This window comes from Homalodisca vitripennis, chromosome 5 (assembly GCF_021130785.1).
Source record: "Homalodisca vitripennis isolate AUS2020 chromosome 5, UT_GWSS_2.1, whole genome shotgun sequence".
Lineage (NCBI taxonomy): Eukaryota > Metazoa > Arthropoda > Insecta > Hemiptera > Cicadellidae > Homalodisca > Homalodisca vitripennis.
In genome coordinates this window covers 39,534,154-39,561,912 of record NC_060211.1, presented here as the reverse complement: position 1 = coordinate 39,561,912, position 27,759 = coordinate 39,534,154, and the positions used below count along the sequence as shown (strand labels likewise).

At 33.7% G+C, this 27,759-nt stretch overlaps 1 protein-coding gene across 2 annotated transcripts; it reads right to left on the bottom strand.

The window, feature by feature from the left end:
* Positions 1-858: 858 nt before the first annotated feature.
* On the bottom strand, positions 859-27,759 carry LOC124362040. Of its 2 annotated transcripts, none has more exons than XM_046816195.1 (2): positions 27,369-27,759; positions 859-3,908 (listed from the first exon to the last, which is right to left on the bottom strand). In XM_046816195.1, the coding sequence occupies exon 2, from the start codon at positions 3,901-3,903 to the stop codon at positions 2,698-2,700; it is 1,206 nt and encodes a 401-aa protein (XP_046672151.1). In that variant the 5' UTR covers positions 3,904-3,908; positions 27,369-27,759; the 3' UTR covers positions 859-2,697. The 2 variants fall into 2 exon arrangements, with proteins under 2 accessions (XP_046672151.1, XP_046672152.1); XM_046816196.1 differs by lacking the exon at positions 27,369-27,759 and adding an exon at positions 27,289-27,364.

The following is a 27,759-nucleotide window of genomic DNA, read 5'->3' as shown; positions in this document are numbered from 1 at the left end:
TCCCGAAACAGGAATACAACCATATAACCTATAAAAGTTGTGAGTAGGCTAAACATATTTCAAAGTGAATTTTTCGAGCAATTCGGAAGATTTTAATTTGATACCACTAGTTAAGATTACACATTTTTCAAATATTAACTTTTATTCTTCGCCTAGACATCCGTTGTCACGGAATTCATCGTCAAGTGACTCCATAAATAAATAAAAATTTACATGTATCAAAATAGTATAGACATTTGGAAATATAGAGGCATTTGAATTTCTTCATACCAATGTATGAAGAAATTCAAATGCCTAAAATTATATTCTACTCTTATCTCAAGAGTAGAATATAATTTTCCATAGGTCCATCTCCATTATGTATATATTTTTTAAATTTTGTTGTTAATGTAAAATGTTTCCCAAAGCATTGAAGTGTGTTGTATGTGTAACTTATTTTTATAATTCTCTATTAAAATAGTTTAATAGAGATATGTCCAGATTCAATTCAGTGTTTCGTAATAGCAGATTTTTAGTTCTCCCACATTTTTACGAGTATATGTGCAAAACTGTTCTTTAAATCGTGTTTTGATGTTTCTTTTTGTTTGGTAATGTAAAACTGATCACAGTCGTTGCATTTAATTTCATAAATTCCTGTTTTGTTTTCAAATGAGTTTTGTTTTTGGGATTTCCTAATATAGTATATAGTTGATAGTTAATTGTTTGTTTTATAAGTTATATATAGATTTGTTCGTTGTTTTTAAAGGCTTCTGTAGCTATAAAAATAAGTTATATTTTCCAAAAATAAAAATTAATATTGAAAAAGTATGATAAATACGAGTCGTATCAAAAATTTCAGGTTGATTAAATCGATACATGTCACACATTTAATTACTTTTTATTTACAAATATAATACAGAATTTCAGATAAAAATACATTATAAATAGAGAACTAGTTGTTAATTTGTACTTTTCTAAACAAAAACAAATACAACATCCACTTTTGTTTTGTTAATACTCGTATACAAAAAGGACATAAAATGTATCATTTCCAATTATATATATATATATAGATCTTAGGCTATTATACAATATAAGGTTAAAAAAGTCTTAAGTAGTATGACCTTTTTTAGTCTTGCTCTTATATTTGTTCTGTATTCTAAAATTATTCTATTCAATTCATACAACTATGGAAAAAGGAGACTTTATAGTTCCTCTTGTGTGTGTGTGTGTGTGTGTGTGTGTGTGTGTGTGTGTGTGTGTGTGTGTGTGTGTGTGTGTGTGTGTGTGTGTGTGTGTGTGTGTGTGTGTGTGTGTGTGTGTGTGTGTGTGTGTGTGTGTGTGTGTGTGTGCGTTTGTTTGCTTGTATGTTTTGCATAAAAGGAGAACGTTTTATACATATTAAAATGTAAATATTAATACTTCCATTTGTTAAAAACAGATCAATATATAAAGAGGAGTATCTTAACAGAGAAGTTTATGTGCTATTTAAAATTATACTACTTATCTAAAACTAGTTCATAAAGTTGAATAATATTAAAATATTAAAAAAAAAAAAAAAACAGATAACAAATTATTGAGAAAATTAGTCTTTTTTAGAATATTGTGTGTTTTAGACATTTATTGTTGTTGATTTAAAGTTTCTAAATTGGCAATTAGGTTAATATTCCATGAGACCATTGACATAATGGTGGGAATGGAGCAAAGGGTCTACAAGAGAGCTCTAATCTATAGATTTAGAGCATTTTCAGATATTATAATATCTAAAAATATTAAATACATCTCGGCTATAATGATATTAGTTCAAATAACCTGTAATGTATTGTATATACATATACAATATCTACATAATATTGTATATATCATACTATTTATATACAATACTATGTATCATATATATATATATATATATATATATATATATATATATATATATAATACTATGTGTATATACACACTATGAGAGAGGTTTCAAAGTTAACTAATAATATCTGCTTTCACATTCTTCTTTTAAAATCTAAACCTGAATAGACTTGAAAAATCTTTATAGAACCTGATTATCGAACTTATATGTAACACTGTGAGGAGGTTTCAAAGTTAACTAATCACACCTGCTTCACATTGTTATTAAAATCTAAATCGGCCAGGGTTTGAAGAGTTTTTATAGAACCTAAGTATCGAACTCATGAGAATCTAAAGGTAACTTACAATTATTTCATAATATAGACATTATATTACAGATTAGTTATGATATTAGATTGCTTAGTTTATTAGGACGGTCGGTATATATGAATTCGTAGAAATTGCAAACATAAAATTGCAGTTTATTTCCAACGACCAATAAAACCATACACAAAAATGTGTAGTTGCATAATACATTTCACAAAATCTTCAATTAATATGATGGCGGTTTTGAAGAATTCAGTAATTTGGGTGAACTTTACTGTTTACACAGGAAATAAACCATTTATACGGACAATGTGCGCTGAGGTCCGGGCGATCATTTCAGTTAGTTCTGAGGCACAACGCTAGAGCTGCGCAACGTAACTTACTGTTAAAACATTTACCATCTGAACTACTTAAGCCTTTCACTCCACAGATGGCAGTCCGAGCACCTTTTCCATGGATCAATTCATAGTATTGCATTAGATCTTTTGTCTTCCTAATACAATCAAAGCTATGTAACTCATATGATACACCATAGATATAGCCATAGTTCTAGAGGACTAAGGAGACGATCCATTTTTGAAACTGTTGCACAATTTTCGGAAGGACTTCTCTGAACCTTTTATTGCTGTATAAGTGTTTCAACACGTCAAAGCTTTTGATCTGCTCTGCTGACAAGTCTCCGATGGTGACTGCGCCATCACTCCCACTCCTGACAAACGGAAGAGTCCCACTGATGGTGAGAAGCACGAAGTCGACAGCTGCGCGAAGATCGTCCTCCATCTCTTGCTCGGACAGACGCTCTAGACAGCCCAGCTGCTCTAGGCTGGAGTTGAGAGTATGCCGGTAGAGAGTGAACAGTTCCTTCTGTCTGTACTCTCTCACTTCCTCATTTGCACTGGTCCACAAAAAGAAGAGGAGATCTTGCACCGGTGAGCCCCACCTAGATACCTGAAAATCGATAAATTTGACATCCACCACTTCTCCAGAGTTCAATTTCTTGAATAATAAGTTGTTGATCCACACGTCCCCGTGGTTTAGTACATTCAAGCCGTTAGCCTTGGGTTTGCAGAAATCCGTTATTGACTCTGCTACAAGATCCGCTCTACTCAATACCAACTCCGTAGCAAGTTCACATCCTTCCATCTCGCCGAGAGCATTTTTGAAATACTTAAGAGCAGACTTCGTGAAAGGTAGATACATCACGTTTCTACTCGTGTATCTCATATTTATCCCGAGTTGTTTCGTCAGTTCGGGATCGTCATGATTGCACGCCACAGAAGCCGCGTGGAACTTTGCCAATGTCGTGTAAACAATCTTACAATGAGCAAAATCCAACTGTTTGAATTTGTCACACAGGACGTACCCTTCCTCCAGCAAGTCTTTCAAGACCATTCCGTTTTTTAAAGGGCAACGAAACAACCTCGGTCCAAATTCGTAATTGATTATTTTACTGAATTTCGGCAAGAGTTCCTTATATATTCTTGGCTCCTTGGCGTAAAAATCAGCTTTATCCAAGTGCTTGGTGATGACCCCTTTCGATATTGGCACTTTAACGATGAACGAGTTGACCTGGATGTCCGATCCTGCGACAGAGTACTCGACGCTGACTCTGAAGAGATGACTCATGTAGTTGTTGCCTGCTGCTACCGCCGGGCTGACCGAGAACTTGTCGATAGTCACGTGACTTCCATCTTCACCTTGCAGAGCTGAGGCCAGGAAAGTCGCATCCAACCAAGCTGGACATTCTTCTGCCATTTTACCTGAAAGCAATAAGTATAACAAATTTAATACATATTTGAAATTTCTAACCTTTAATTTATCAAAAGAAATCAAATCACATTTATTTCCACAAATTACTGAAAAAAAAAACAGAAGAAAATATTTTATATTGAAAAAGAAAACAAATGTAGCATTTGGATATCTAATGGTAATAAGATATACAATAATATTCAAGTAATACAATTAATTCAAAATAGTTGACATTAAATAATTTAACGCTAAATAATATTAAAAAAGCTTCACAGAAATCACACAGAAATTTAAGCCATATATTGAAATGAAGATATATTGTAGAAATATTGTAGAGAAAGTAAACAAAACAAATAAAAATATTGAGTGAACAAAAGTTAATAAAAATAGGATAGTTACTTAACCCTTTCACTGGATAATTTTCAAACATGGTGATAAAAATTTAATTTTTAGTATATGAATTCTTTAATTTTTTTTTTATAAATTTTGATGTAAAAAATTTTAACGATCCAACTTCCGGTTACCAAGATATGGATCGTCTCATATATGGGACACATCCACATAAAGGTCGCTTATAGTTAAGATAATTTTTTTTAAAATTAACGATTGTGTTGGGTAAAAACTGCAATAAAACGCAACGTTTTACATTATTTTTTCAATTTATTAGTGTACAATTACTTGCCACTGAGTATAATAATAAAAAACCTAAACTAAAATATCATATTTTTGGTTTATTTCAAAAAAGTTTACAGTAAATACAAATTTTTTACAAGTTTTTATAACTAGGGGTAGCATAAAATGTTTTTGTCATTACAGTTTATAATTTTCCAATAATGCTGCCCACTTTAGCACACTTATTTTGCTGTGGAATTAAAAAAAAACAGTTCCTGTTTTCTAGCAACACACAAGTTGACTGAGCACTTTTTCTTCAGAACGGATCTTTCTATCTTTAGTTTAGAGAGGAGGGGGTTGGGGACAATCCCGTCAGTCAGTTGTCAGTTAGTCAACAGTGATAAGTGACTCGGCTTCCTCACTGCTGACAAGAATAAAAATCTCCTTGACATTTTTCTTAAAAATCTCAAAAGAGGTAGAATCGAACAGCTTGAAATTTCTAAAACAATTAGAATAATTTCGACATAAAATATTGGCTAGATAAAAACTGTTTGTTGTCGCAAATGATTTGTGTTGGTGAATAGTATTAATTCCAACTATATTTGCATATCTTGGGTTATAAAAATGTAGGATTAGATTAAAAATTGAGCCGAAATGTTTGTAAATATGAATAAAGAAGATTTTAATAAAATGATTTAATTCTTTTTAAACAGGCTGTTGAAGTGGCGAACCTTCAATATTTTTGCTCTGTAGCACATTTGACTAGTTCTCAATGATCCCCCATCTGATAACGATTACCTATATTAGTGTCAGAGTTAACTTGCGTATCTGAGGTAGGTTAAAAGAAGAGTTATGAGTTATGAAATTAAACTAGTAAATCACTGAGCAGTATTAAAATTAAGATCAATTGTTTTTACATTTTACCAATTAATAGCGGATGAGGATGCTGAAATCCCCAAATAACGGTAAAATAGAATTTTGGTTGGCTGTTTGGTCATTGTTAAACGAATTCAACACATTTTTCGTTAGTCATCTGTTACTTCTGAAACACTTGTTAGCAACATTGTTAACAACTAAACACATTCTCTGGTCGGGATTTTCAAGCTTATGTTTGCATAATCGAATAAGGGATAGGATTAATCGATTATCGGTTGAATAATCGAACTCAATTAATTGTTCTCAGGAACTACTATTGTACTGATCGCGAGAGAAAAGAAGAGACCTGGATTCTGGCCTATCTGAAATTTGCAGGCGCTACTACTAGTATGTTGCCGCGCCTTGTTTCGTAATTCCATTATTGTTTCATTGTTCCATTGCTATGATAATCAATTCGCAGGGTTGGCCGTAGGGCGAAGCGCCTGAAATTACCGCGCGGCAACATACTAGTACACAGCTGTGCGCCGGTACTAAAAAAATCCGGCCGGCCCTGGAGATATACGGGCCAGGTCTCTTCTTTTCTCTCGCCATCAGTAGACTACTGATCATTGATATCATAGTATTTATTCGCAATCGAGTTTTAAAATATCAGATCCACAGGTTCAAGTTTCAGATCCAGCTCTTTCATAAAAGGTAGGACTTAATTGATGCAGGTAGTAATTTTTGCAGTCAATGGTTATGAAATTTGACGCACATTTTTTAATAGAGATTTATGTGTAATGGTGCCCATTCAAAAAAGAGCTACTAAAAAACTAAAAATTTAGGATAGCCGAGCAAATAGTGAGGTTCGTGTTATTCCAAATGGAACCGCTACCTGTTTGGAAATCCTACAAAAGCAAGTTTAGAACATATATGTAGTTTACAGGGCAAATAAAGCGGTAGAAGTCATTTTGGACAAAGTAACTTCAGATCCAACTTGACTTCAGATCTCAAATTGACTCTAGGTTTCATATTTTGATTATACTAACCGATATTTGTTAGCAAACCAATAGCCTACTTATTTATACAATACAAGAAATAAATCCATACACTTCATTCCGCGTCATAAACAGTAGGCTTGGATAAAATAAAGTAAATTCTGTATATAGGTCCAACAAGGTTAATGATTTACCGACTTTCGGTTTTAAGAATTGCCGAAGTTTGAGTGTTTGTTTATCAAAACTTGAATAATTTCTCGTAGAGAATAAATTGTGGGTTACAGATGAAATTGATTTCGAACATATAGTTTCTACTAAATTTATAGATTGTGATCCAGGATAGATTTTGTATTCTCAATTATTCTTAAGCACGAGTATTATTAATAATATAGTATTAATGTGTAATTTATCAATGGTTTTAAAAATGTATTCTGGTAATACAACGTTTGACTATGTCCCACGCATTTTAACAATAAACTGGTTTTGATTTATTCTTATTTTGTGGTTTCCTAGATAGGTATGCTCGTTCACATTATAAAATGCATTTGGTTCAAAACAGGTTTAAAACTAGTTTCAGCCTTGTGCGTAGGTTTGTTTTTTATACGTTTTGGAGGCAAGTTAGAAGTAAACACTTGCCCGTGAAGTGAGGTGTTCAAGTACTACGGGTTTTTTGCCCTCAGTCGGGTAGACATCACTGCCTCTAGAATCGCTGGAGTGTAAGTTATGTAAGACATAAAATATCAGGTTTTTTTTAATAATGTAGAGACTTGTCTTGTCAAAAGTTGTAAACAATTTTAAAAAACTGGCCTCCACGACTTTGAAAGTCTTTGCGATGATGCGGATAGTTTTTTTATTTTTTTATTTTATTTTTATTTTTTTTTTTTTTTTTTTTGAGCGCTCTCAGAACTTGTCGGTTTATGCAACCTCCGAGCTTAATGGTCTTAACACTCCATTATCCATTATATTTATGGACAGGCAGCGTAATCAGCAGATAGTAAATGTGTTTTTCATCACGTGCAAAAAACAAGAATAATGAGTATAATGATTTATACACATTTAAACAGGTGATAGTAAATATTTTTTGTTATTCATCTGCCAATCAGTTACACTTTCCAAATGTCATGTGCAAAGGCTTTTCTTTGTCTGGTTTTGTTTTTATTAATCAACTACTGTACAACTCCATCATTTACTACATTTTAAGTCTGTTAACTGAAAAACTAAGGACTTCGACTTTAGTTTCCTTTTAGACTTGTGATTTTTCCACAACGGTCTTATTTTAAGTGTTACTGAAATGTAGAAGCAATTCAGTCAAATATAGAATGTTGCAAAGATATTTGTTTGCAGAACATGTTTAAACGAATATGCTCATGGTGTGCCTGGTTTTCAAAATAAAATTAAGTGAAAAACTGAGGAAAACTGCTAGTTTTGTATTAGGGACAGCCAAGCAAAATTCTAACTCTGTAACTTTAATTATTCCTAATTTACAAACTATCAATTGCATAAAGGTTTACTTAACATTAGACGAAATAGCTAACCAACTTGTATGTGCTGTTCGTGTAAGTTGTAACATTTGCCCTATTTCTTCTTCTTCGTCTTCTATGGGGCGGCCTATTGCCATGTACTTAAGCCTCAAGGGCCTTTTGCGCACCCCGGAAGCACGCCATACGGCCGACCAGTCTACGGTTTCAGCAGTTCTACAAACCGCCCAAAACAACCGATCAGGTCCTCCTGGGGAAATTCGCCACCCTTGTCCAAACAATTAAAGATGGCGTACCACTTCCTTGCTGTTGCAGGACACTCAAAAGCAGGTGTTCAGCAGTTTCCTCTTATAAACGAATCACCTCTTAAAATGGTTAAAGTATATAAATGAATCTTTATAGTAAACCCCATTGTCTTCAAAATACCTAAAATAAGAGCAAATGTTCAGCAGGAGATATCAGTTTTAAGTTACAGATTACTTGCTCCAACATTATGCGGTTACTCCAAGGAGGTAGCCAGCGAGGGGATCCAAGGGGTCCGGACCACCCAAATTTTTAATTGAAAATTTCAATTACTTTTTTAGTAAATAATTATTATCAATCAAGAATCAAGAATCAAGAATCTTTATTTTCCAAAGTACATTACAATAATAATTTGTTCACACACAAAAATTACATCAAAAAGTATATAAAAGTACAATGGATAGGCACCTCTGAGCTATTAGCTGAGTTGAGGTTGCCATCACTAATTATTTTAGGCAGATGGGCCTGGCAGCTCCTCTTTCAGAGTAAGATATACATAATTAGAGTAATGAATAAACCATACCAATATTTAAAACAAAGCACAAAATTAAGTTGTATTTCATAATGAAATTCAATACATTACATTACCACAACATATAAAAAATAAAATTACTACATAAATTCACATTACACATACATACATATACATAAATCCACACACATACACATACACACATACAGATACATATACATTTATACACATTCACACATACATACAAATACACACACATAAACATAAATTTACAAACACATACATTACTGAAAACATATAACACACATACAAAACACACTACAAAGATACTCAGACAAAATAGATAAAGATGTAACCATTACACACTCATACAATAAAACAAGTCTTCAACAAATATCTAATTTATGAGTCGCTCTACATCAACAATTGTAAAAAGCCAGCATTTCAAACTTCGTATGAATGTACCCAATGTTTTCGACGAGGACACATCGAAAGGTAATTTGTTATAGAGCTTCGGAGCTATGAATGTATAAAAACGCTTGTAGACTTCTAATTTAGGAAAAGGGAATAGTTACTCGGTTTAAAATTTGTAACCTAATCGAGTGAACATTTACATTTCCCAGTGTGTGTGGCCGCCTCTTGAGAAAAATATCCTGAGTACCCTATAAATGTACAAATATCTAAAGCGGAAGTATTCCAAGCTGAATATAAAGAGGAAAAGAAGAATCACGCCGATTAGCCCTGACAATAACCCTAATGATCTTGTTTTGATTTATAATAATAGGTCGAATAATAGAATAATAGGCTCCTCCCCAACATGAAATACCATATTGTAATTTAGAGTTAATTATAGAATAGTAAATAGTTTTCAAGACAGATATTGGACATAAATACTGAAGAAAATAAAACTTCCTCAATGAATTGTTTTAAATAGTTTTTTACATTCAAAATGTGTTCCCTCCAATTACACCTTTCATCCAGAATAACCCCCAGATACTTTATTTGTTCCACCCTCTTAATTTTAACGCAACCCTGACATGGATTTTCTCCCGAAAATTAAGCATTGCTTGCATTTAAAAAATATATCTTGTTGTATGTCTTTTCTATTTCTTAGAGAAAAATTCATAAACTTCGTCTTTACGCTCAAGACCATCCTATTTCTAGCAAACCACGTTTTCAATTTGTCAAGGTCTTCTTGCATTACGCTATACACTATTTGACTATTTATAGTGGAATAGCAAAGGGCAGTGTCATCTGCAAAACAAGTTAGGGAAACCCGATAGATTTCCATTACACAAGCTATTAATATAGACTAAAAATAGTATTGGACCCAAAACAGACCCTTGTGGTACTCCAAATTTAATCGGGAGAGTTGAACTGACGGAGTTCAGAAATCTTACACATTGAGATCGGTTTGTTAGATAGCTCTTAAAACCATTCATAAGGGATACCTCTAACTCCAGCTACCCAAAGATAGTCTAGTAAAATTTTGTGATCCACGGCATCAAATGCCTTAGTTATATCAATAAATATTCCACTGACCAATTTACCACTGTTAATTCCTTCATAAAACGTCTGAACAGAACTTTAAAGAGAGCATCTTCAGTAGATTTTTTTGCCCATAAACCCAAATTGATTTGCACAAAAAAACTTATTAGAATCTAAAAAACTGAACCAACCTGATTTTCATAATCTTTTCCATTATTTTAGAGACAACAGATAAAAGAGAAATCGGTCGATAGTTATTGAGATCTTTATTGGAACCTTTCTTGTGAAGTGGGACAACTAGTGCAGTTTTTTTTAAAGAGATAGGAAAGATACCAGTTTCGAAACTAAGGTTAATTAGAAATGCCAACACAGGAGACAAGATATGACCCATTTTTTTCATTACATGCGCTGAAATACCATCAATACCAGGAGACTTGTTAGACTTTAAACTGTTGATAACAGCTAGAACTTCTTCAGAACTAGTAGGGATAGCAAAAAAAAATGAATTATCCGAAAACTTAGCAGGAAAACATTGGGTGTACATATGATAATCAAAGCCATCAAAACAGTCAGATTCGTTCATTAGGTTTTCAACTGCATTAACGAAAAAAAGATTGAAACTCATTAGCGACAGCTTGACAGTCTGAGATAAGTTCTGACTTATTCAGTCTGAATTATTATTTAAATAATTCAGTATTACTGACATGTACTGTTGAAAGATCGTTCTCAACACAGATACGGGTTAGGAACTGCTTAAGGAACAAAATGAGGCCTTACTTTCTGCCAACTTTGGGAAAATATCAGTTGTCTTTCCCTAAATCTTTTCCTTGCTACGCTATTGGGCCACTCATCTTCAATAAGTTTAATTAAACCATGAAACCATCCACGCGTAAACCTAAATCAATCTTACAATCTGACTGTATGGCCCAAAATATGTTTACCAAAAAGAATTCTTCTTTTGTGTTCACTAACAATTGAAGGGATATCTACATTTTCATTCATTGGTTCTAAAACATCCGTCCTCACCTAATCGTATAATGTCCAACTATTACTTTTTGCAGATCATACATTTTTGGATTAGCACTGTTAAAAACAATCGTCGGATAAGTAAATAAATTTAAATAAGCTATAAATCAGCGCCAGCCAATCATAATACGATTGGCTATTTGGCTGTCACTTCAATTATTTATGAGTCTGAGCCAAATGTATTGGCGTCCATCTTAACTTTATCCACATAAGAAGAATGTTAAAATTCAAACACTTTCACGACCGGAAAAACAATTCAGCGTTTGGGTGTGTGTATTAGTTATATCTTGAAAAATGAGACACTTGTAATTCTAAGACCTAAAATAAGGGCGTAATAGCATTTGACATTATTCTTATTGGATCAAATTCAAGGTCGTTTCTCCAAGCAGGCTCTTGAGTGTATCTTGCTAAAATTATATTTTGCAAAAGCTATATTTTATATTTTTGCAAGCTCTCAGTTTCAGAGAGCATTCAAACTCCAAAAAAAAGCTATTCGAATAATTGCAAAAATAAAATTCAGAGAGTCGTGCAGGCAAGCTTTTAAGGAATTACAGCTGTTAACTCTCCCGTGTCTGTACATTTTAGAAACCACTTTGTTTTGTATGTATAAGTGTGCCTTAACCAGAGGCCGGACATACATACGCATGAGACACGAGGTAGAGAATTACTACGAACTGTAAGCCACAGAACAGTGGTTTTTGAACACCTGCCCTCACAGGCAGGTGTTAATTTTATTAACAGACTGCCCAATTCAATAAAAAATTCCCTAACGCCCAAGGCGTTCAAAAGGCGCCTTAAACATCTCTTGGTGTCACAAGCATTTTATAATGCAGGGGAGTTTTTAGCATTTAACTGGGAGACCGCCCAATTACACGACTGATTCTGCTGTTTAAAGTGGGATATATTGGCGAAGGATGAAAGGTGCATAAGTGTAAAATTGTATGTGTAAATGAGAATTTTGTGGTATGAATGTAAGAAATTTTAGATTAAAATTTGTGACGTTTGCTATACATTGTAATATTGTCGCTGCAATAAAGCTGATTTGATTTGATCTCTTTTAGATACCAACAAAAGTAGAGCACATAATGATCAATTTCCTTCTCAGGAGAACTGTTCTATCAATTTTACAAAACACAATGTTATGTGCTTATGGTACGAAAATCAACTCTTGGGTCCAGGCCTATTACTTATGACTAATGGAAAATTTTGATATTACAAACTGGTCTCAACATATATTAGATTATATAAACATCATAACAAACCTTACACGGGTTTCAAGGCTATCCACTCTGATTGTTGACGATAATACACTCAGCTGATCGAAAGTTAATTGCAACTTATAATGAAATGCTGCACACCGTTGCCAATGAGTTTATAATTGATGGTTTGATTTGCAGAAAACGCATTTATAACACAATTCTGGCATGGAATGAGTGATATATGTAGTAATTTATCTAACAGAAAGTGATAAGCAATATAGTAGTTATATCAAAGTTCAAAATTAAAATAATCATATATAAAACCTTAAAATATAAGCTTTAATAATAATGACCTTGTGAATAAAGGCAATTTCACATCAACGCGTAAAGTGAATAATACATACCCTGGTCTGAAATATAGACTATTGTTAGATTACACGGACATACGTCCACGACGTCTTCTAAAAGACGTCAAATTTAGATGGCGAAATCGAATTTTAGTTTGGAAAAGGATTTTTTTATATTAAATTCATAGCCCATTAAAACAACTTCCCTTATATTTTACATCTTGTCAATGAAGGTGCACTAATTTACAAATAATCTTAATAACCTTAATTTTGATTGAAAAATATTTTTTTTACAATGAGTAGGTAAGTATGTTTTTTTAATATCAAATTCCAAAAAAATATTTCAAATATTTTTACCCAACAAAAAGAATTTTAAAATTAATTTCTCTTAATTATTTCCTTACAACTTAAAAAAATATAAATATAATTACTAGTTCTTAGAGTAAAAAATTACTTACTCCAGTGCCGAATCCCCTCAACTGTTGTATTAGAAAAAAAACTAAGTTTATTGAAAAATAATTTGTTTTTCTATTATTAATCTTATTTAAAAATAGAAATATTAATATTGTGGACTATCTACATGTACTTAAGAGTATATCTACAGTATATGCGTACAGTACAGCTAATATCAATATATCTACCTGAACGTACCGTCGGATCCTAACTACTCTCAACTCGTATATGTACTACACAATGCTGTACCTCTAAATGTCTTTGAACAATTGGTAATGTGTAATATTGTAAGTACTGTATACACAAACAGTGCAGTACTTGATAGAAAGGAAAAGTATTGGAATGATTATTACTTCTAACATATTAAACCTATAGTGTAATATCTTTAGGGACCAATAAACGGATTACTTTCTTAGAGTTCAATATACCCCTCAATATACCCTCAATATACACTGACGTTCTTCCCACCCGCATGAAATGTGCCGTATTATAACGGTTAAATTTGTGTAGGGACAGTTTTATTATGCTATATAACCCTGACACCGGATAGAACAGTCGAGAGGGGCAAAACAGTCCAGGGTTAGGAAGGAAGATGTAGTTTCCAAGTTCGGACCCAAGTCAATGTAAAAACAAATGCCGAAGCAAATACAGCACCGATGATCAACGGATCATCGGAAACTCGGAAACAAACGGACATAAAGGGATGGCATTAGCATTTTTAGGACGAATGTCCCTCTACCTAAACGTTCCTTCAAACGACAGTTGCTTGTTTAATTCAAGCACGAAAATAAGGAACGCTGGTGCCAACGTACGTCAAGCGACTCAGCGGCCTCGAAAAGAAACGATAAAATAAAACTTCATTCAAACTCCTCGTTACTAGTAATACAATTGAACTCTATTCGTCTACTGATTTATTTTCTTGCTATATTTTGTATGTAAAATAATATTGTTATTGGCAGTTTAAGTACGGAATTTCATTTACTGATCGTATCGTTAATGACTCGGCTAGTGCAGGCAGAAGCGTGTATAGGCAAACAAAATAAGTACCAAATATGGTGCGCCTGAATTACCACCCCCTGGACATAGCACCCTCTCGCTACTGACGTCATTTGTAGGTTTATATTCTTATTATCTTAATAAGTGCGATAATTAATTTTATGAATATATTAATTGAAAGAATTAACTGAAGTAGAATAAATTATGGATATGATTGAATTAATTCACAAAGTCACGAGTGAAAAGTTTTACAAAAGTAGGACAATGAGTGGGAGGAATCCTAAGGCCTGCTATTCGGAGCACTTATTATTTAATAATAAGTTGTATGGTAATTTTGAAGAGAAAGGAGGCATATTGGAGAAACAAATTATTTCATCTTTAATCCGAAATTTCAACACAATCGTAGATAGTAGCTTATACGTGACAACGTCACAAATATCCAGGTAAAAACTATTTACTGTTAAATTAAATCTCTTAAAGACAAATCTGCTTGTATTTCTGATTGCATGGTAGGGGGTTGAATTCAGTGGTTGGGGCATGTCCATACGCTGAATAAGCACCCCTTTGAACAGGGGGGTGTTAATTCAGAGCATCGACCATGTCCATGCGCTGAATTATCACCCCCCTGAAGGGGCAAAGCCTGATGGGGTTCTTATTCCAGGGGGTGCTAAAGCAGCGTACCCCCCAAATACGGCTAGGACATACGTGCACCTTCGCGCGTCATACGGTGTAGCGGAGACTGCCCGAGTCAGCCAGGTACAGCGTACTTACACACCGTAGTACCTTAGCCCTCCGCTGTAAGGCGCTCCGCCTTTGAAGCGATCTCCAGCGGACTTATTCTGAAACTCCGTGGTGCTTGTTACCCGACCGAGCTGGTCTCCGCCAGTTGACGTCTTCTGCGTTGAAGTTGTGCTACCAGAGAGTAATATTGTATGTGAAAGAAATAAGGATCGTAACATTTCGTTAAACTAAAAAAAGTCCTTTCAAAATAAAAAAAAACCTACCCTTATTTAAGCCCCTGTAAAACATTAAATGTTACTGCATGGTTTTAAACACTAACAGATAACAGTGCCTCTTTGACAGGTTGTCTACGCCAAGGACTCCCCTCCCCACCAATACTTCCTGCTCCTATTTATATATGCTGTCGTCTAAGTGGAACCAGTCAATGTAATCCAGATTGTAAATATGTTTTTCGGGTTATTGATCAAACTTCAAAGCGGTGCCAATATCAGAATCTCCTTTTAAAACACTTGTTTACTTCCATCGTTTGTGTTGTAGATAACCTGTATCAAGTTTGTCCATAAATTACTCTATAAGTCTTCACCATTTGGTATATCAGGACAAATTGAGTAGAAGTGTCATATAAAGAGTGTAGTCCTATCTAGCTTAATTTTCCGCATGTCTGTTAGAAAATAATGATATCTTTGAATTGAATTAATATACAACGTCTAAACTTTGCAAATTGGTTAGTATAATAAGGACCTGTTCAGAGAATAATTTTCAAAAATATATCATACCAAGATTCAAAATGGAGGCCATACAAATGTTTCAAACTGTAATAGCTCAAAAACGGCATATTTGATTAAATTTTTATAAGAATAATGAAATATCGTTTACTGTTAGATAAACATTTTGATACCAAGTTTCACTATATAAAATATTATTGAAATACTAAACGTCAAAATTAGCGACGCCGACACTTTGTGCATTTTTCGTACGTTGCGATGAGTATTAAATTAGCGACACTGCGGCACTCAAAGGGTTAAAAACTAAGGAATATGGATATGACCATTTCAAAGATCAATATAATTTAAATAGTATTATATTAATTTAAATGACACAAACACGTATTGTAATACGTAATAAATAATTAGACTGGGTTAAGAGGCAAACTCCAATAGTGCTCTCCATGACGTCATCCTCTCGTTACTTATTCACCAAATGGCAATACACATGATGTACACTAGCTCAATATCTAAAGAGTTAGTTCTATCATGTTATTGGTGTAATCCGCGATTTAGAAAACCATTTATAGTGCAACTGTAAAACCCCATATGAGGAACTGGATGTTGATGGTGGACCATATGCGGAACTACTACAGTTTGGCCTCAATATCAATCAACCAGTATTTATCTCAGAAACATGATTCACATGCATAACAACCGTCAAAAATCAAAGTATCAGAGCTAAATTTTTGCACACTCCACCACATCAGAATCACACTCAAACAAACAATTCATGCAACTTTCATCTATTTTAAAAATTTCCACCTACATCGCTGAAATCAATCTCCTAATTGGGCGATCTCGCATAGTACCAAACATTTGGCAACATTATAAAAAGCTTCTGACGCTAAAAAGCGTTTCAAATGAGTTTTGAGCACCTTGGGTGTTGCGGCATTCTTTATCCAAAGGGGGCAGCTTGTTGGTGAAGTAAACATCTGATTTTGAGGACAGACGTTCTTAATACACGTTGGCTAGCTGCCACGTATGGGGTATGATTCTAAAGTGACTTATATCTCTCTGGTATATCTGGAAATATATTTTCAGATTTTTAATACTCAAAGTACATGTTTGGCATCACCGGACCTCGTATATTGCTAAACCAAAGATCGGCAAACAAACGAACAACACGAGATGAAAGAAGGGAGATGGAACAAAACACGGACAAGGTATTGAATGATTTCGTTCATTCACATCAGCAAATTGGATGAATTTACCACGCCAATGGAGGTTTTCTCACAAAATATATTTTTTTCTTTAAAAATATCTTTATTTATATTGAAACAGAAAGTCCATTTGAACAATTTCAAAAAAGAGTGGTACGTATTAAAATTTGTATTATATCCCCATTTTCAAATAATTCTGAAGTTCATTCAATTATTTAAGATAATATTTGTTATCTTTCGTCTGTTGATTTTTGTTTACTAAAGCTAATATACCAGTAGTTACTCGCAGCTTCACACTCAATTTACTGGGACACCATATTCATATCTTGTGTAGCCTACCGAACACTCCTGTGATAAGTGATGATCAGTACAACATATACCAATCTCCTGATCCATTTTCGAGAGTAGTGTGAAAGCTTTGAAGTGGAGGATGAAACACTTTTTAAAAGTATCACTGAAACATATCGAAGTGTTTTGGAAATATTGTTTGATATCTTATAGAATAGGTTCAATGAATTCAGTAGCACTTAAAATATTTTAGACCAGTGTGGTGGAATAAAGGTTAGAGATCCACTCCCAAATCCCTAAAAATCTTTAAAGATATAGGCTACTTATAAAAGTGCAACTTATTTTAAATACACAGTGGAATATTTTAATTTTCATTGGGTCTACCTAGTATATTCAAATTATGATTTATTCCATACCCCCAGTTTGGTGTGCTCTCCAATCGGGTACATCCCCCCAAAGGCAAGCTCTAGTTACGCCACTGACCACAGCAATTCCAATTCATTTCATTCCGTTGTCTTCTATTAGACACGGAACTATTCCATTGAAACGGTGGAAACCAGTTGCATGTAAGTGTTCTGTAATTAATATGGGAACTACTGTCCATATATAGGAGATGACAGTTTATAAATTATAAAATCTATTTCACAAATGTCCTTGATTTGCTATTATGAACAGTTCTTACACCGGTAGTTTTGCTGAGTAATGAATGTTCCATACATGTACACTGATTACATGACGTACGTTTGTGGCGGCTTCTATAATGGAACGATTCCCTTCAGTTAGAACACTTATTTAGTCTGATAGAGGATACGGATAGTTTATAATTTAGTGACACAAAAGAATGGCCGGAAATACCAACAAGAACCGTCTAGAAGGTCATGAGAACTTTTAGACTTAAGTAATACTCGCTACTAGTTGATAGGGCTAGCACATCGGTCGAAGTCAGTGATTAATGACTACATAATTTTATGGCAATTTTGAATGTGGCAGAGATTCTTGAATTATGGTTAATATGTTCAACAGATATGTTCTGTAATATATTTCTGAGAGAAACTTTGATTGCAAACCAAGTTAACAGTCCGAGCACATATTACGAGAACAGACTACGGATGTGTGTATAGTATTATTTTGGATCTGTAAAAACTTAATACATTTTTATAAGGTTTTTATTAGTTCACTGTCTCGTCTGTATGATAAGTACAAATTTTGTTATTGATTTTACACAAACTTTGTGAAAACGTAGATACTTAAAATTTTCAACATAGCTTAGACAGGAACGCACCAACGGGGTGGGGACGAACGGGACCGCCCCCCCCCCCCCCCAAGAGCTATATATTTCAAAATAATCGATCACCTAATAGTCTATTTTCTAAAAAAATAACATTTATGTTGAAACTTTGAAATAAATCACAATCAAATACATAAACTGAAACCTTGTAACTATTTAAATTTACGAAATACACGTCACTGCACTTGTAATAATATCATTCTTTCAAAACCCTAAATATTTGATTTTCACTGCCACCCTAGAACCACGAAAGTGAGGTTAGTTCTTACTATTTCTACTGGCTTTTACCTGTATACTTTAGTAACCGAGTACAAAATGTAACCGTCCTGATTTAGATTCGTTACAGAGTGCTCCTAAACTGGTACAGGTACATATTCCAGTTTTTTTGTTTTTGTTTTTTGTTTTGTTTGTTTGTTTCTCTTAGGGCAAGAAGCTTATAAATGGCACCTAGTCCTATAAGGACCTTTGCGTTTCTTCCAGAGTGACACGATATTCTGGATGGGTAAGGTTAGGGAGTAGGGGCCGCCTCCTATCGAGATCCATGAGGAAGAATTTAGGGCACTAATCTCAAAGTCATGTCTCCCCGGGAGAAGGGGAGGCCAGCTCTGAACCAACCTCTCCAGTCAAAGCAGGCAGGGGGTAGCACACCCTTGTTGAGGCTAGCAAGAACCTCTGAGATTAGGGAACGAACACCACCAACTCCAACAGTCATCTCCTACAGTAGACTAGACCTATCGAACCGCCCTTGCACCCCAGAATCTCGACATTTGCGGTTAGTGATGTGCCGCTCCTGGACATTCATAAGGTTGCCCAGATTTAATGACACGTCGGTTTTTGCTGTGCCCAGTGGTAGGTTCAACTGGAAGGTATAAACCAGCCAGAAGTGATCCCTGCTGGGTTACATGTTCCAGTTACTGCTACTGCTAAACCAGTCAGTACTTTTTACCAGGAACGGCGGTAAGAGTGTACAGTATCTATAACAGCAACCTGTACCGGGTACTTTCGGTTTGCGGTAACTTGTACTCTCTGTACAGGCGAGATATCGGTACAGAATGGACTCCCAATGTGATCAGTTATCACAGTAGTGAGTGAGTTACCGAACTCTGACCAGTTCTGCACAGTGTTAGTTCGTTGTCATTCGTTGTAACGCCGCCCTGGGCAGTCTGGCGATTGCGTGTTAAAACGATCAGTTACTGGTTACGGCGAATCAACAAAATCGCTCAATTTAATCTGTTTAAAAAAATGAATATTTGAATTTGTGATTTACAAAATTACAAGCTCAATATAATGAACAGGCTCCATAATGTGACCATTGCCGAAGTTTGTGGACCACTCGGTCAAAAATAAAAGTTAAGATGGTAGTTTAATAACAACTATTTTCATACTATTCTTAAATTTACCTAGCACAATTACAATTACAGTACATGTATAATTTATCTTGTATAGGCATTGGGTCTTAATCGGATCAAAATTGTTGGAGTTTGGTTGAAAGTCGTCAAAATCCGGTATTTTTCGTCTATATCGGTACAAAAACTGGAAGTTTTTGTTAGAAAACCGTTTAATGTATAGACACGCAGAAATAAACAAGCTAAATTTTAATTTAACTCTCGTTATTGTAGTTTTATTAGTTAGTTTGTGGTCAACTATCAAACTCAAATATGTACTATTTGATTCGCGAGTAGACGTCAAAATTTAGCTTAGGCCTTGATTTGTGATATCAACTTAATTTTTTTGTTAATGTTATGATTAAATTTTGTTTAGTTAAATACACATCATGTAAATACACATATAACGTTTCTTATGAGGCTGACAACTACGTACGTAGAAAAAATGTTTTGAGGTTTTAACGTGTTGATAGTATAAGAAAATACTCATTAAATAAGATTGACTTCATCTCGTTCAATTAATTCATTGTTACAGATCCTTTATTCGAAATTTTATTCTGTTACAGAAGAGATTGTTGACTAAAATAGACTAAACAAGTTTCAAACCTTTCTTCTCAATCTGGAATTGTTGAATAAACTTCATGAAGATATACGCAATAAATCACAACACTAACATTTAAGAACTGACTAAAACGTATTTCTATTACAGGAGCATTTTACTCACATAATACATTTATGGGTCAATAGACATTTCCATAAGTATCAAAATCGGTTTAGATAATTGAGGTTATCTTGAGGTTAATTTAAATAACATTTTAAGGATGCAATTTCAATTAATTAAACATTCTTTAATTTCTACTGCCAACTTATGAGGGGATCAATCCTTTTAATAAAATAGAATCGTATTGTTAAATCTATTAATAATTTACTTTAAACTATATCACTAATGACACACATACAATTGCAGTATTGTACAAAGAGTTGATATAGTAGCAAAATAACCAGAGAAAGAAACCAGCCTTTCTGGACCCGAATTTTCGTTTTATTACTAAAAAAACGAGAGAGTGGCAGAGCAGACAGGTTGCCACGGCCCCTCCATCCAGTCGTTGGCCTCAACCACTGAGAGATACTCTGCGTTGCCAAACTCACAACCATAGATGTAGAGCTTAACTCAGTGTCGTTCTCAATCTATAACTTTGGTGCTCCGAAAAGTATGAGAGCTTTTTTCAAGTGCTATATAAAAATAAGTCCAAAATACCTACATTTTGATTTAATAAATATTTTTCTATGCCCAAACCCCTGTTAGGACGAGCGGACACTTAATTGCCTGCCCGTGTCTGTCTGTCTGCTGACTTTTGCGTAATACTCACGTAATATCGAAAGCAGGGCGAACGAAAATAATTTGCTGTATAGAGATATGTCCTGTGGCCCTCGCGAAAGTATTTCACACGTTATGTTGGCACGCTTAGGGGTAAAATTTTAAAATGTAGGAATAACGTATGTCAATGTTTTCTTTTTGAGGATTTCGAGATTAGGCTTAAAAATTATCTTGCTATTATTTATAACATTCATGTTAGATATATGTGTTCTACTCTAAAAGACTATACTGTATTCAACTATACTTTGAACATTAAAAAAATAAAGCGTTCTCAAATACCGTCAATTCAAATTTCTCTCAAAAAATAAAGTCTCAGAGCATTATTTAATTGTTATTTAAATATGAAACATTAATCCTCTAGTTCAGTTCTTGATCTAGTATTAACCTTCAGTATTATTTTTTAGTGGATTTTCTGACAGAAAACTACAAATTATGTTTCTTTGACTAAGCAATATATTTTAAACTTATGCATTCGCTAAAGTTACAGTCCCTTTTTAAGCTATAATTGGCATAATTGGGTTTCTCAACATTTAAACACATCTTGAACCACTATTGAACAGCATTTAAATCACAATTTATATTACTTTCGATAGTATACAAATCAGAATTATAGAACGAAAAATTATATTTGTGTGCTTTAGGTGGTAACATTGATTTTAACTACTTAGCAAGGACGTAACCAGCAAGGGTTAATGGCTAGAGCTTCATCCTAAATAACCCAATCGTAGCAATCGAAGCCTCATCAAGAATTTGAATTCTCGGGCCTATGCTTTTTACAAGAGTCACTCCCGGTACGTTGTGCTTGATAACGTATTTGTAAATTACTAACTTTTGTAAGACTTGGCAAGTCTTTGACTGTACTAACTATCAAGAACGTAGCCAAGAAAAACATTTGGGGGGGGGGGGTATAGACAACTGATATTTTTACGTACAGGACAAAGAGTAAGGCCCCATTTTGTTCCTTAATAGTTCTTGACCCGTACTTTTGTTGAGAAGATTTTTCAACAGTGCATGTCAGTAATACTGAACTATTTAAATAGTAATAATCGTTTATTAAAAAAGTTACTGAAAATATTGAAATTTGGGGGGGGGTTCGGACCCCTCGGACCCCTTTGCTGGATACGTTCTTGTGCTACTCGTGTGGAGTACTGTAACATAAAAAGTTTGTAACATATGCTATTACACGTTATTTAGCCTACTAAAGCAACTTCAAGTCAGATATTATTTAAATGATCACGATATGGAGTTTTCGTTAAACATTTAATTAAAATATGTTTTAAACAAATTAAATAGGTTATTCCATAACCTAAAATGTGTCAGAAGTTCATCACAAAAACATTGAAAGTTCAGCATTTTATTTTTATAGGTAAGTCAAGTATAAAACACGTTTTGATAAGCATCTAATTTTGTAAACGCGTTACACAATTTGTGTTGAAACAATACCGGAGAAGTGTAATAATAACAGCAAATAAATTTAATCATTTGTAAGATTTATAATATTTCTAAATGGTAAAATCCGCAATCTAATTGTACTTATATTCTATTCTTGTTAGTACTACCACTATCGGTATTCATTAACGACAAAAGTCAAGAACATATGACTAGCAAAAGCTAAACTAACTAGACAACAAAAGCTATGAGAACTACAACAGATTAGCCGTTCAAGGAGATGACTGATAGGCGGTCATGGCCATTGCTCGCTGTCTCTCTCGCCACAAGCGCGGGAAGTGAGGTCTACATTATACTATTTTTTGTCAAACTCCACGAGTCGCAGACGGACTCGTCATTTCGAAAAATTACGAAGCATGAGTGTTTTACTACAGGTCAGCTGTTATGAAAATAATATCAATACAAATTCAAATAAAACTGAGCTATTATCGTTCGATTAAGAGTAAACTTTCAGTTTAACGCACTATAAAATCTACCTTGAATATTTGTATCAATGGGGTGGGGAGTTACAACCCCTTAAACACCCCCCTGTATACGTCTATGGTACTGAGTGATAATAATGTAACAAAATATTATAGCTATGCACATAACTTCACTCGGGTCTCAACTCTATACACTGCAACTTCAATAAATAATTAAGAGCTTAGTCAAGAGTAGTCTATATACTACTTGTAGGATAAAAGACTTTTTATTAAGAAGAAGTTCATTGTCACGCGCTAGTAATGGACGTCATAATAATTAGAGTCCCAATTAACACTCCAGTGCTCGCACGGATCGCTAATGATTTAATTATACTATCAATTGTTGCTTTAGTAAATTACGTGTACTAGCACGTGTAACAACCTTGTTATGTTACAGCACTCCACACCAGTGCCAAGGACGTAGCCAGCGAGGGAGTCCAAAAGGTCAGGTCTCCCCCAAATTTAAAAATTGTTCCAATTAATTTTTTTGTAAACAATTATTATTATTTAAATAATTCAGTATTACTGACATGTAGGCATACTGCTGAAAGATCGTTCTCAACAAAGAAACGGGTCGAGAACCTTTTAAGGAACAAAATGGGGCCCTCATCTGTGTCCACAAAATATCCTTTGTCTGGACCCCCCTCCCAATGTTTTCCTGGCTACGTTCTTGACCAGTACCAGTGTTTAATGAACAGCTAGGATACAATTTAGGAAAGTTAAAGAGCATTGATGACATAGAACAAGACATCCCAAATCTTGCAGAACATTTTTGCCACTGTTTAACAGTAGGCTTATAATTTATAGCTTATAGTTTATAGTTGGCCTGCGTCAGCGTGATCGAGTGGTGCGTCCGGCCTTATTTATACATGACGACCTTCTCGAAAAAATAACTCCACAAAGTTTTTGGGAATGATTCTAGACAAAGGACTGGCCTGGAGCGATCATGTTGACAGGGTCTGTGCTAGAGTTACCTCAGTTATATATGCTCTGCGCAATCTAGCAAAATTTTGTTCCCCAGAAGTTTTAAAAATAGCCTACTATGGCCTAATCCATGCTCATTTTGCGTATGGGATAAAATTTTGGGAAAGTTGTGCAAAAAACAAAATGGAGCGCGTCTTAGACTCCAGAAAAAAGCTGTCAGAATCATTAAAAATTTGAATTATAGAGTCGTGTAGGGAATCTTTCAGGGAGTTGAGATTGCTGACTTTGCCTTGCCTCTATATTTTTTAGGTGATCATGTACTGCAGATCAAGGTGCACCTTGATTCGTGGCAGGAACGTTCATCAATATAAAACTAGAGGCAGGGACAACTTTCGAACTCATCAACGCAGATTGACATTAGCGCAAAATCTACCGCAAGAAGTTGGTGTCAGATTAATCAACAGGCTCCCTGAAGAAATCAAAATTTCCAATAATCAAAGTCAATTTAAAACGCGTCTCAAACTCCTTTTGGAGTCCAAGGCTTTCTACTCTGTTGATGAATTCATGTCAAGCCGCTGGGATATTTGAGATTGCTGGATCTGATGTCAATGCGATTGTGACCTGAATGATTGTAAGAATTGTGAGTATGAGGTTGTGTGAATGTGTAGATGAAATCGTTGTAAATTGACTTAAACTATTGACGATTGCGATAGGATGTAAAAATTGTTAAAAAAAATGCAATAAAGAGATTATTATTATTATTGTTATTATTATTATTATTATAGTTTATGCACAAAAAACTAACGTTAAAAATTGTAATATGGTACAGTTTCAGGAATGTATTATACTTACAGTTTCCTTGAATTGAACCTTCAATTCAACAATTTGCCAAATCAATCAGTTGGAAAATGAAATTACTTGACAGTTTGAATTGCGTATCCAAAATGTTAGTAATACACAGGACTAGGTGACACCTTGGTATGTAACACTGTGTTAGTGTGATCACTAACACTAAACATTTATCTCTGTTGCTACAAGTGATATGATAAGATATAAATTAAGGTTAATGACTCTGCAATATGCCACTGCTTTTTTCATACATAGGTGGACTGAAAGTCTATTATTTTTACTCAATTTGACAAGATTAATTGTTTTGGCTCATATTACAGTTTAAATTTGATAAAACTAGCTCTGGAGTAGAATAATTCCCGATAAATTTTGTTATTCAGATCTTCATTTTCTGAAAAAATTAATACAATGATTAATTCATTTTGAAAATTATTTTGACTATTTAAACATGTATGTAAAGTTAGGACTGCTTTTAATCCCAAATTTTGAAATACACTTGACAGACAGAAAACAAACAAAAATGTGTGTACAATATTTTTTTGACAAAGTATGCAAGTTTTCTAATAAGAGAGAGACATTGGTAAGAAATTATCTGAGATGAAAAAAGCAGATGCTTGGTCAGATGATAGCCATGGTTCAAGAAGCTCCATTTATAAATGAGGAACACTGAGTTAGATGATGTACTACAAGGGATTTGGCTGAGTGTTAGCAAATATTCTTACATTGGACTTATGGGTAACCATGGTAGCAACGAGAAAATATCAGAATAAATAAATTCGTAAACAAACTCATTACACCCAAAACAGATTCAAACATTTGACGTATTAACACATGTTTCCTAACCATCCCAACACAAATCATTTTAGTGACTTGGCGTGTAGACTTTTATTATTAATGAATGCTATGAATCTTAATTTAATAAACAAAAATGTAACAGTATTGTCTGGCAAGATGTGTCAAGAAAGATTTCATATGTAATCTCATATCAATCTCTTTCATATGAATAAGATTTCATATTCTTAATTTTTACAAGAATGAGTTCTATGATGTGTAATTTTCATGTGAACCTCTTTTTGGAATGATTGTAGCTTTTGACTATCTGTACACAGGAAGTGAGAATGAAATGAGCTATTGATTTGAAATTTTGCATGCAACCTCAGTGAAGACTGTTATGACTCGTGGTGTAGCATACCACCTTGTTTATACATTGTTTATATATGTATAGTAAGTTGCCCCAATGATTTCCAATACATACTGGAATGTCATATGGAACTAGATTTAAAAATCAACTACACGTTTTAAGGAAATTTACTATATTTTAAAGCAGTATAATACAGAAATATTTATTATGAATGAATTAAAAATTAATGAAATTTAAAAATTTAAACACCAGATACAGGTTTTATAGTAAAGTTACCGAAATTTAATTTTTAGATCACAGTATTTTCTAAATTTGGTGTTTCTAAAGTTTGTAGTCCTCATTCTAATTAATCTTTGATTGTATTAGTTCCACAAGAGATATTCAATGCTACAAACTGAGGCACAGAAAAAGTAAGCCCTCGACTGCCCTATGTAGAGTAAGAGGTTCAGCGATAAATATTTGATAAATATTTGAATGATCAAAATCAAAGTTACGTGATACAGTCCTAGCATCGGACCTCGGAACTAACTGAAATAATCCTGTGGACCTCACAACACCATGTCTGTATGAATGATTTATCAACTGTGTAACTAATACAACCAAAGAATAAATCTAAATGTTTCATATGTGAACTGAAATTTAATTGAAGTTGTTAATGGTGAAATAAAAATTTAAATGAGTGGACTTTACTATTAATTACTCTTATTTTGAACTCATTGTATGAAACAAGAGCTAATGTTCTCTCTCCTATAAAACTTTCTGGAACGTGGAGAGAATCTTACTTGTTAAATAAAATAGGGTGAATTATTAAACATGTAAGTTGTAAGTAAACAAGTGAAACTACAATCTAATAAGTTCCAATATCCCTTGCTTAATTATAGTATGAATAAACCAAAGTTCTACCGAATACAGTACACAATCAAACATTTTTAATTAGTACATCGAAACCTACAAGAAAAAAATAAAATAAAAATTATATAAAAAATGAGAAAAATAAATAAGTTAATTTTATTATTAATAAAATTATTGTTTATTGTAATAATTTTATTATTAATAAAATTATTGTAATAATTTTATTATTAATAAAAGTATTGTAATAATTTTATTAATAATAAAATTATTTTATTTGTTTTATTTTAAAATAAATTAAATTGTAGAAGAAATAAAAATGTCTTTTATATTAAAACCTGGTGACTTCTATAAAGCATATAAAGCAGAAAATGAAAACCAATTTCCCACTGATTTTTCGCAACTAACACAAGAATTTTCTTAACACTCAACTTAACGAATAACATTAATAAGCACAAGAAGTTTTTCTAAAATGAACAACTACCTTGAGTAGATAAACTATATGAGTATTTATTTAGGCAACTCACTAAAGATGGTACTTAACAGTTTATCATCATTACTCACAATGAAGATAGTGTCCGGACGATGTTTACCTCACTACCATCTCCTCCTCACACACCTACCAGTTACTTGTAGACCTTGGTCTTATTGACAGCTTGGGCGGCGCCAGCACACTGTGGCACACACAGATAGGATTTCATCCAACTTGATTTTCAGGTTTTTAAAGCAGTCTCCATTGGCAGGTCAGATTACACTGTAGATGTGGCGCTAATACTGAAAATCTATGTGTAATTTCTTTAGTCCCCGTGCAAATAACTAAGATCAATCAGTGGCGTGACTAGAAATTAGTTTTTAGGGGGAGTGAATCTGGTTGAAGAGCACACCAGAAGGGTAAATACTGAAGAGTATTGAATACATTTTAATATATTAGATAGGTTTAATTCAAAGTGAAAAA